Source organism: Enhydra lutris, unplaced genomic scaffold (genome assembly GCF_002288905.1).
Source record: "Enhydra lutris kenyoni isolate GAN:26980312 unplaced genomic scaffold, ASM228890v2 scaffoldscaffold5, whole genome shotgun sequence".
Taxonomy (NCBI): Eukaryota; Metazoa; Chordata; class Mammalia; order Carnivora; family Mustelidae; genus Enhydra; species Enhydra lutris.
In genome coordinates, this window is record NW_019154089.1 from 28,830,160 (window position 1) to 28,841,752 (window position 11,593).

At 44.5% G+C, this 11,593-nt stretch overlaps 1 protein-coding gene across 1 annotated transcript; it reads left to right on the forward strand.

Moving 5' to 3' along the window:
• The first annotated feature begins 1,289 nt into the window (after positions 1-1,289).
• Positions 1,290-10,289, forward strand: LOC111141150 (interleukin 12B). Its single transcript, XM_022493509.1, has 6 exons — positions 1,290-1,377; positions 4,602-4,877; positions 5,406-5,523; positions 7,001-7,218; positions 8,657-8,814; positions 10,156-10,289. Exons 1-6 carry the CDS (start codon positions 1,290-1,292, stop codon positions 10,285-10,287), a joined length of 990 nt encoding a protein of 329 aa, XP_022349217.1. The 3' UTR covers positions 10,288-10,289.
• Positions 10,290-11,593: the final 1,304 nt, after the last annotated feature.

An 11,593-nucleotide genomic window follows, 5' to 3' on the forward strand; every position in this document is an offset into this window, starting at 1 on the left:
AATCTAAGGGAATAAAGCGCATGGCAAGGTTCCCCTAGGTTAGCAGTGATCCTAACAAAGCCGTGATTTGTCAATATTCAATCACCCCAGCCAAGGGATGCTCATTTTTAAGGTATTTGACCAAAATTTTTGAGTCTTATTCTTCGTATGATTTACTCAGTGGTCTCTGAGCCCGTGTCCAGCTCAGAGAACACTGGTGCTTTCTGGGACAGATGGAGGTGTTTCAGAATGAAATTAAATAATAATCCTCTCTACCTAATTCAGAAGTAGGGTACAATTTTCACATTCAAATTATTGGCACAAATCCTGGATACTGCTCTAGATTTAGTTTTACTATGAGATGGTGGCTGATGGGGCACAAAGTGATGCATTTCACTTCTCATAGTGGGTATATCAGTATTTTATGGGCTTCTCCCAAAGAACATCTTGATTTTCAGAGCAGCAGGCCCTGAACACAGGTGAAACCAGGAGTTCTCAAAGTGTGGTCCTTGGGACAGCAACATCAGCCTCACCTGGAAACTCTTAAGAAATGCAGATTCTGAGGCCCCACCTCCCTCCACCCCCTGGCTGGTCTCCCTGACCAGAGATCATAAATATTTGTTGAATGAAAGTGTTTGGTCTTAGAAGGCAGGATCCAGCCCCAAAATTTACTCCTAATGACTCTAGCCCAACATTACTTGCTTACCCATACTTACTAGGTAAACGGCTATTTTACCTGGTAAGTACCAAGTATATCTTGGCTGAATGTTGACCCAGACAAGTCGTGTTCCTTCTCGGAGCCCTGGTTTCTCAGCTTCAAAACAAGAAGACTCTATCAGAGGGTTGGTCTCCTTCAGCTCCAGACAGTCTGTGGTTCTCTCTTTGGAGATGTCCTTACCCGGAGACTGGCACAGGGCTCCTGTGATTCACGTTGTATCAGTCTGACAGTGCAGACAGGAAAGAGAAAAGTTAAGATTAAAAACAATGTACAGGGGCACCTGGGGGGCTCAGTGGGTTAAGCCTCTGCCTTCGGCTCAGGTCATGATCCCAGGGTCCTGGGATCGAGCCCCACATCAGGCTCCCTGCTCAGCGGGGAGCCTGCTTGTCCCTCTCCCACTCCCCCTGCTTGTGTTCCCTCTCTTGCTGTGTCTCTCTCTGTCAAATAAATAAGTAAAATCTTAAAAAAAAAATGTGCATAGAATGGATATGGTTTGCAAAGCAACTGAATAGCTACTGACATCATCTCTTCTATTTTCCCTCCTCTTCTTTCTCTTTCCCTCCTTCTTCTCCTGTTTCTCCCCCTCCTACAGATGCACCCTTGGCAGCTGATCATCTCCTGGATTTCCCTGGGTTTGCTGGCATCTCCCCTCATGGCCATTTGGGAACTGGAGAAAAATGGTAACCAGGCTCTCCTTCTCTGCAGTGGCCCCGAAACCTAAGCCCGGACTTATCAGGCAGTCCCTGGGGGGAAATCAGACCAAAAGGGGCAACCAGGCCTTGGGGCCTCCTAGTGAGTGCCATCACTGGGAAAATGCGGGCCATCTGTAATTCCTTCACCTTTGAGGGCATCCATGTCATTTGGCTTTCATATTAGATTCCAGAATAGGAACTTTTTATAGACTATGTTGGGAAAGGCTATATGGACTTCACGAGTATTACTAAAACCCAACTATATCATACAACGAAAATTCCAAAGTGAAGAATTTGGGAAGATTAAGAACTATGTTCCATCATCCTCCCTCCACCTCACAATATCACTCCCTCTGTAGCACGGAGAGGACTCACCTCTGACCACGCACTTTGGGGGAAGCATAGGATTTAGACTCACATTGATTTGGGCTCAAAGGCTGACTCTGCCACTCTCAGTTAGGTGACCTTGAACTGGGTCACCTCTATGGCTAAGTTTCCCCAACTGCGAACTAGGGATTTTAAAGTGACCACCTAATACATGGATGATTGAATGTTAATGAATGCAGGGGACAACTCAACACCTATGAAGGGAGAGTCATGTTAGCCAGATTGTTTTGGTTGTTTAAAATGATGTCTCTGGTGATTCAGGAGAACCTGTTTATAAGCCCAATGATCAAAAAATTACTAGTAGAATAATAGAATAGGTAGGCATTAGTAAAAGGGATTCCTCTATCCAATTATCTCTCACACGGTAAACAATGTATTAATTGTTGTTAGCTGTTCCTGAAAGATCTTCAAATGTTTCTAATGGAAGCCAACATAATGTTGGCAATTACCATCTGTAGTTGTATAATGGTAATGCAAGTTAATATTAATTGAGCACAGTATCTCATTTAATTCTCACAACGGTGTAAAATAGGGACTGTTCATTTCCCATTTTACCGATGTTGTAAATAGAGGCTACCGAGATTAAGTTAACTTCCTCAGTTTAACAGACCTGGGAAGGATAGAACAGGGACGATCCCAATACTGTCTCACTTCAAAGTCTGTGCATTTAAGTATTTGAAGAAGGTTTTTTATAAGAGACGTAAAGCAACGTTTCCTACGTGCTTGGAGCACAGAAGGAAATAGGCATAAGTTAGAAGTGAAGACATTTCAGCTGACGACCAGAAATAATCTGTGGGTAGTCAGGAGAGTACCACCCTAGAAAATGGATACCTGAAAAAATTTTTGGCCTATCCCTCCATTCTTAATCATTTTGGGAAGGCAAAATCCAGCCATGTCCCCTCTGCCTGAGGAACCTTTGAGAGTTTTAGACCCTCCCTTGAGTAAAGGCAAAAGCCCGAGCCAGATGATTATGCCAAATCCCTTCCAACCCTGGGATTTTTAGTGAGCTCAGGAAGCGTGGCTCTTGCCTAGTTAACTCCGAAGTTACTTCTAATTTGGTAAACCACAGAAATTCCAGGAAGTGGTTGTGAGGAACAGAGGGCAGACGACTTTGGAGGCAAGATAAGGTGATGAGGCCAGGCACTAGGTTCTAGAAGCCCTTCCTCAGGCTCCCTCTTGCAGTTGCTGTTCTTACCCCTGAGTAAAGGTCTTCTAGGTCTTCTGAGTCTTAGTTGTGACAGGAAAATAGCCTTGCTGTTCAGTTACTGGTAGAACTAGAGAAAGCCAAAGGTGCCACGTGGTTTTATGTCAGCAAAGCTAATCATTTCCAAAGACTTGTTTTTTACCTCATGTCTTTGTTACCCATTCGGTAGCTATAAATCCCTCTAAGGTAAAGTGGTAACTTTATATCCCATAGTGCTTTACATCTGGATGCCAACAATAAGAGTCACCATTTATAGAGCATGTAAGGGCTCTATATTAAGCTGTTGTATGAATTTGATTGTATCATCCATGTCTCGACCTGCTGAAGCAAGCACTAATAATTTTGGTCATTTTGAAAATGATGACACCAAAGCTTAGAGGAATTGAATATCTTGCCTGAGGCCACGGGCAAGTATAAGATATGGAGCTGAATCTAAACTCAGACCAACGTGACTCCAAAATCCAGGCTCTTAACCAGTGTGGCTGGCTCTCCAATTCGAGAGGGCATCAAAATCGTCTGGAGAGCATAAATGACAGACCCTCAGGCCCATCCCAGAGTTCCTGATTCGACAACCCAGATTCTGTATTTCCTGCACTTTCCTAGTGCTGCTGCTGATCAGTGATCAGGCTTGGGGAACCATGGCATTAAATGACGAGTTCATTAGTAAGTGATGCACACAGGAATGAAGCTGGAATGTGACGCACTCATTGAAATACTCTACTGGGCCATTCCTCAAGTGCCAGTTTAGATACTCAGGTTAGAGAGCCAATGCCAAGCCAACAAGGCAAAAAGCCTGAGATTTTGCTCTTGTGCTTCTAACTTGATGTAAGCTTGTGTAGTTTCTTGGTTTTGGCATGCTCCTCTATGACATGGGAAGACCAGTATCTACTGAACCACTTCATAAGAGAGTAAAATTGCTTAAAAAAATAGAACAAATACCTCCATTGCTGAGTTTTATGTGGTAGGAACTAAATCCTCAAATGCCCATGGAAAGTTCTAGGGCAGTTTCTCTGTACAGTCATCTGACCAAACATTGTTGTGTGAATAACAATAACCAACACTGAGTTTACAGTGGTAAGCGCCATGCTAAGTGATTTATATGTTTTTTTAAATTTAATCCTCATAGCCAAACCTATGACCTAGGTGCTATTATTGTCGTTTTACAGATGAGGAAACTGAGGCTCATGGTGATTTATTACCTTGTTCCAAATCCCCTAGCCAGTTAGTGGGGACAGGATCTCAGTGCTGGTCAGTTTTCTTGACATGGCTGTGCCCTGCCATATTCTCCATGAAACTGAAATTGTGCTGGAAGGTTCCTGGTAAAGAGTTTTGTGCTGTTCACATTTTTTGATTGTATCAAGGCATTCCCCATCTTGCCAAGGAATCGGGTTAATTATTAAAGACAGGTTGCCAGTTAATGACTCCATAAAACTCTTTGCTTATCTCTTCATGACCTTAAACCCAGGTAGGGTCCAGTGACCTGAGATCAGTCATCTCAGCAAGCATTTGCCTCAGCAAGGCAAGGTCGTGCTCTGCAGTACAAATGCACAGGGGTTCCTAAGACCAAGTCCCAGGGTTCATGGAGCGTACAGTCCAGTTCTCCACTCCCTGTGCTCTCCAGTTTATGTTGTAGAGTTGGATTGGCACCCGGACGCCCCCGGAGAAACGGTGGTCCTCTCCTGCCATACCCCTGAAGAAGATGACATCACCTGGACCTCAGACCAGAGCAGTGAAGTCTTAGGCTCCGGTAAAACCCTGACCATCCAAGTCAAAGAATTTGGAGATGCTGGCCGGTATACCTGTCATAAAGGAGGCAAGGTTCTGAGCCATTCGCTCCTGCTGATTCACAAAAAGGAAGATGGAATTTGGTCCACTGATATCTTAAAGGAACAGAAAGGTAATTCCGTTCGCTCAGAGGATGTCAGTTTTCTCTTGTGCTCCATAAGGAATAAATCAAAAAATGTAAAAGGTTAAGACATGACTAGCGTAGTGAAACAACTAATATCAAATCCCTTACTGAAACCACCTGTGTTCTTCTTTGGTTTCTTAGACACTTTGGGTGATCAGCCCTCCCAATCTCATGTTGAGCGATTTTCATGGTGAAGCTGGGTGGTTTTCCTGAAGTTCTTTTTAAATGGCTAATGGGAATTAACCGATGTGGATATCAGCCCTGGGATGGCAGCCTTGAAAACCTGAATACCTCCCTCTGATGTATTAGGTGCATAGTGTACTCTGCAGCATCAGCAACGTATTGGGACATTCTTAGTCCTCCCTGAACTGCCTGTCAGGGGGTTCATCATTTTCCAAGGGAATAAATGGAAGGTCTTCATTCCTGAACCCCTCGGTGGCCTGTGGTTCACCACAACTAAAATCGATCTGAAAGAAAACCTCCAAATATTGAATTTTTTGTTCTCTTCAAATCCAGAATCCAAAAATAAGATCTTTCTAAAATGTGAGGCAAAGAATTATTCTGGACATTTCACCTGCTGGTGGCTGACAGCAATCAGTACTGACTTGAAATTCAGTGTCAAAAGCAACAGAGGGTAAGTGAAACCATGTCGATTTCTCAGTATTTTGCTGGAACTATTTCATTAAGAAAGTAAGGGCAACCCTGCCATGGGCTATCAGTTAATGATAAGGGAGAAAACAAAGTCAAGCCTATATTTTTTCAACACCCCCTCCTGCCTAAATTGGGGAAAGAACATGGAGATTTAAGCTAATCGCCTGAACAAATGTGTGGGTTAGAACAGGATATTCTTGGGGCCTGAGAATAGCCTCTGCTTATTTGAACCCACTCATGCAGATTGCCTGGCAATGTTTCATTAAGGCTCATAGCACCATGCGGAGGGATAAAAGGAGACATCAAAGCTATGAATCACTTGCCAAAATTGCACCTTGAGATGAAAATAGAAACAAGAGCTCCAGGGCATAGATCTTGAAAGCCCTGAAGCCAACTCCAAAATCCTGAGGCTTCTAGAAATTTTCCCAGAGCTATCTCAACTGCTTTCCTTCTGCCGACACCATTAATCCAAAGTTCATTGTCTGATGCACTTGGACTTCCCCTAAGAAACCAGTTTCCATGGATACTGAACCTATGTTAAACGGTCTGTGTGCCTTCCCTCACTCACCATCTAGGTTCCTGAACAAGGCGGGGTGACAGCAAACCCCAGGTGATCAGCCTGGTCTGGCCACCATTTAACTGAGCACATTAACCTCCAGGGTCTCCCTTTTCTTCTTGAAAATGAAAATGCTTACTAAGGGAACGCTTATACAAATGCTCAGAGACACAAATGCCAGTGCTCGTTGTGATGTTTTTGGTAATCAGCAGGGGAAAAGTTAAAGTGCAGTGCCTTATCCTCTAGCTTAATGTGACACCATCAAAGTGGATATCCCAGTCTGTGTGGTCTACCTTGGAGCACTCCCCATGTGTTCAGAAGGGGAAGAGATAGTTATAAACCACATACACATATACATAGTTGGATCTTATTTAATGAAAAATAAAATCGTTCTGAGTGCATATAGACCAAATATACGTGAATCCATATGTACATGTGGATAGATGATTGCTTTGAATATTCAGAGACAACGGTCTGGAGGGGTACAACAAGCTATGAATAGTGTTTCTATCTGGGGAGTGAGATTAGGGTTAAAAAAGGCACACACATTTCATTTACATGCATTTTTATCTTTTTAATTTTTTTATAATTAACACGTATGGATTTTGTCATTACAATGGGGAAAATGCATTTAAAATTGTAATAAGGAAATTTGACCAAGGGCTCTGGATCTAAACATTTCTGGATTCATTTAGGCCAGAGGCGTGGACATGCAAAGCTATCTCTAAATATTTGTACCACCTCTTGTGGTAAAGCTTGTTCTCCCAAGGAGGGCAGTTTCTTACCCCCTGAGGAGAAATCAAACCCATGGGAGAAATCGTGTCCTCCAACAGCTGTCTGACTCCAGCCGCTGGGAACTGACCACAGATGGGTGACACGGGGTAATGTCTGTCTTTGATTTCAGCCTCTCTGACCCCCAAGGGGTGACGTGTGGAGCAGTGACACTCTCAGCAGAGAGGGTCAGAGTGGACAACAGGGATTATAAGAAGTACACGGTGGAGTGTCAAGAGGGCAGTGCCTGCCCTGCCGCTGAGGAGAGCCTGCCCATCGAGGTCGTGGTGGGTGCTATTCACAAGCTCAAGTATGAAAACTACACCAGCAGCTTCTTCATCAGGGACATCAGTGAGTTTGCCGAATTATATATGCTTCATAAGGATAAATGCCATTTGTCACATGTCCCCAATGCCCCATGCACCGAGGTGAGGGGTTTACATTGCATTGTCTCCTTTATTCTGTACCCCCCCCCCAAAGAGTACAATGTGGATACTATTCTCTGCATTTTCAGGAAGAGAAAATTGAGTCTCAGACAGGTTAAATAATTTGCCCCGGACCTCACAGCTAGCCACTCAGACCCAGCTCTGCCCCACTGGAAAGAGCAGGCTCTTGGCTACCCTCTGCCTGTTGCCCAGGCAGCTTCCATGGTGAATCCAGGAGGACCTCCTCAAGCATAATATTTATATTCAGAATGAAAGCTTCTCTGCTAATTATAGTTATTCCCAGCCAGTCTTTCTCTAGCATTGGGGGGGGGGGGGGGGAGGAAATCTTCATTATTGGAATATAAGCCCCTCCAAAATGAACATCTATTTTTTTCAATCAGCAGATGGAGACTTTGCCATTTGTCACTTCCTTTGCCATTTAGCCATTGGGCGTTCCTCATGAAATAAAATTCATAGAACCACAGAGCTTGCTCGAGCATTTGTGGAGAAATTACTCTTGGCAGGTAGGGGGAGGTTTGGGTTCACAGAGGATGGCCAGGGAAGGTCTCTCGGAGGTGATATTTGGCTGAGTTCTGGAGAAAAGATGTCGTCAGTTGTGTTAAGAACAGAGAGAAGAGTATCTGAAAAGCATCTACTAGGAGCTATGGTCCTTGGGCTTTGGACATTCCATAGACTGTCTCCCCTGCCCTCATCTAAACAAAAGTATGCTACCTGAGGACAGAGTCTTTTGTAGTACTCGCTGCTATATCGTCCACATGTAGTCCAGTAGCTGGCACATAGCTGGTGCTCACTCCTCATTTATTGAACGAACGAATGAATGAATGAGCATAGAGACAATCGAGTTTAACTGCCACAAGGCAAGTCAGCGCCAGATGTCGTGAAAAGACAGCAGAAAGAGCACCAGATGGAAAATCTCTTACCTCATCCCTAGCAAGAGGCTCAGGTCAGGTCCAAGTTTGGTGTCAGGAGGGGTACTGAGCGCAGGGAGGGTGGTCCTTCCCCATCTCGCCCAGATGTGACACTCTAGTTGTCTCTACGGAATTTCTTCTGAGCATAACGCTGAGATAGTTCCGCTCCCGGGGCTCATCGGCTCGTGCAGGGATGAGATGGACTCTGAGTCTCTCAGGTTCAGCCAGAGAGGAGGGGACAACGGGTGAGAACACCAGCGTGAGCACCAGCAGTTGGGGTTCCTCATGTCTGCCAACCGGGTGCCCAGAGAAGTTAAGTAACCGTCCTCTGGACTCAGGGCTGATCAAAGGTGAAAGTGGGATCAGAAGCCAGAGCTACCTTACACCAAAGCCCCCTCAGGCAAATAAAGGGCGTGGCTTTATCTTCTTCCACAGTCAAACCGGACCCGCCCAGGAACCTGCAGCTGAAGCCCTTACAAAATTCTCGGCATGTGGAGGTCAGCTGGGATTACCCCGACACCTGGAGCACCCCACATTCCTACTTCTCCCTGACGTTCTGCGTACAGGGCCAGGGCAAGAACAATAGGGACAAGGTAAACTGTGACTCCAGGGCCACATAGTCAGGTTTGTGGAGGTTTATGGAGACCCACTTAGCACTTTCTCCGGCCCGAGACGGCTTCAAGGGTTTCACATGGATATCTCACTTAATCCTTCACGTAACCCTACAAAGGCAGACGGTATTATTACCAACACTGCACCAGGGAAGACAGTGAAGCTCAGGCAGGTTAAATGACATCCCCAGAGTTAAACCTGCTGGGAAGGGTCAGAACCAAGAAACCAGTCTGGTGGGCACAGATCCTATGTACCTAACCACGCTCCCTCCTCCAGTATGGATGGTCATTAATTCTTGTGCTCAGACTTGGTCCTCATGTAGGAAATCTGAGCTCCAGGAACCTCAAATCATCGTTGTTTCAATTTAGTGAGTATAATGAATGCTAGAACATGCATGCGATGTCTCACCCCAAACGGGTAATTCCCAACCTATCGTGAAGCGATTTTGAGCAGAATGTTAGTGCTTACATAGGCTAAGACAGTGGCTTTCAAACTTTCCTGCATTGGCATCCTAATCCCAAGGTCCAGAAGGCACTTTTACAAAGTCCAACCCTCCTGGGATCCCGGTTTTAGAAACCACTGGATAAAGGCCTTATTCAGGATAGTGTTCACATTTGGTAGAAATTCAGTCATTTAGTCACTCCCTGAGAATTATTTTTTTGTATGGGGATGGGCTATTCTGGAATAGATTTTACCTAAATATTATTTAAAATCTTGATATGTATCTTCCCTACATAAGATTTATATCATTAATAGATAATATTGACTGAACACTTTCTACTGATTAAAGACTTCGTTGAGGGTTTTACATGAGGGTTACCTTTAACTTTTACACATCTGTGAGATAGGAGTAATTCCTATCCCTCTTTTATAAAGGATGAAACTGAGACACAGAGCCCAAATCATCTTCCTGTGGTCACACAGCTAAAAGTTAGCAATGCCTGGATTTCAGCACGTTTTCTGATAAAAGGATCAGGATATAGTATTTCAGAATATCCAGGAGACAGCTAGAGCATATATGCCTCTGTCCCACCATTGGCCTAGTACAGGGGTGAGTGTGCACGGGGCCTTCAGGCAAGGCAGCTATTCTAGAAAGATGAAACCTGGACCAAACCATCTCTCCCTCTGTGCTGAAGTAGAAAAGCTGCACCTGTATTTAGAGCTTCTACCAGTAGGTGGCGCAAGTTCTACATACTCCACTGTTCATTGCACCTGTGGTGCCCAAAAACCAAGGTGTGCTTGTTTGGGGAGATCAAGCTTTGCAGAAATACACCCAGCCCATCTTGTGACTGCATTGCCAAAGACTTCTCTCTCCTTTGCAGAAAGAGAGACTCTGCGTGGACAAGACCTCAGCCAAGGTCACGTGCCATAAGGATGCCAAGATCCGCGTGCAAGCTCGAGACCGCTACTATAGCTCATCCTGGAGCAACTGGGCATCTGTGTCCTGCAGTTAGGTGAGCAGGCCCACAAAGGCCAGCCCACACCTGCACACTCAGTGTCCCCGGGTGCAGGGCAATGGTGGGGGGGCAGGGTGGGAGAAGAAAGGGGAGATAGGGGGCCTGGCACACAGTCACCAGAGTCAGAAAGATACATTTGTTCATTAAACAGATACTATTTGATGCTCAGAGTGTTCTGGGCACTATGCTGGGTACAGAGATACTGTGGTAAAGGAAACGGGTGTGGGTCCTGCCTTCCTGGAGAAGGCAAACGAGAGAGAGAGGGGAAAAGTGGTTAAGAGTCAGAGCAAGAATAGCTTGCAAGCTGTCTTTGGGAGTTAGACCCTTATCCTGGGCACCCTTGGTGGGAGGACACCAAAGGCAAACAAATCCTAGACCACATAAGGACAGGCTGGGCCCTTCCAACTTGGAGTCCCAAACCCAATTTTCCTAGTCATGTGTTGTGTGAAATAAGAAGGCTTTGCTGCCACATTTCTAATTCACAGAAACTGTTGGTGTTCTTTTTCAGGTTCCAATCCCAGGATGAAACCTTAAAGGGAAAGTGGAAGTTATTATGCAACATTTTCTAAAAACTCAATAGAATAGGCCCCCAAAAGTTATTTTCTACCTAATTTGCTTTTTGTAAAGGATCGTGGTCATGTCTTTGCAGTATTTTTACATTTATATGCCAAATGGCCGCTGAAATAATCAGCTCCTTTATTTATAGGTTTTCCAGTGACCAGGTTGCCACTGACCTTAATGCTATTTAAATATTTAAGTAATTTATGTATTTATTAATTTATTATTTTTATTGAACACTTGTGTGCCAAGAGGTATTGTATGTTTTCTACTCTCAGGACCTGATCTGTAAGGAAGAGGCCCTGTTATGCAAAATGTGAAATTATTTGTTATTTTATACTGACAGCTTCTCAAGCGAGACTACAAGTACTTCTGTTTTATGACAACCAGTGAGAGCACAATGTTCTGATGCCAGCACCATGATATATTTGTGATGGATGAGAACACAGAAGTAGTTAAATAGAGGCATGGAGACACGGATTCATTTGAGAAGGTTCTGGAGATGGAGATGTTAGTTTCTGTATCCATGAAGACTTCCTGGAGGTGGTGTTGATAAAGCAGTGCAGGGCCACCTGCCCTTCTAAGTAGGTTTAGTTTTTGGATGGCTGAATTTAGAAAGGGCTGAAAAAATAACGGAAGTCAAAATTCAGCTTCCGCCACAGGGGCAGTCCTTAACCCCATCCATCTGTAAGACTTAGAAGAGGGACCCAGAGACATTTTAAGTGTCTGGAAAGTAAAAATTTCT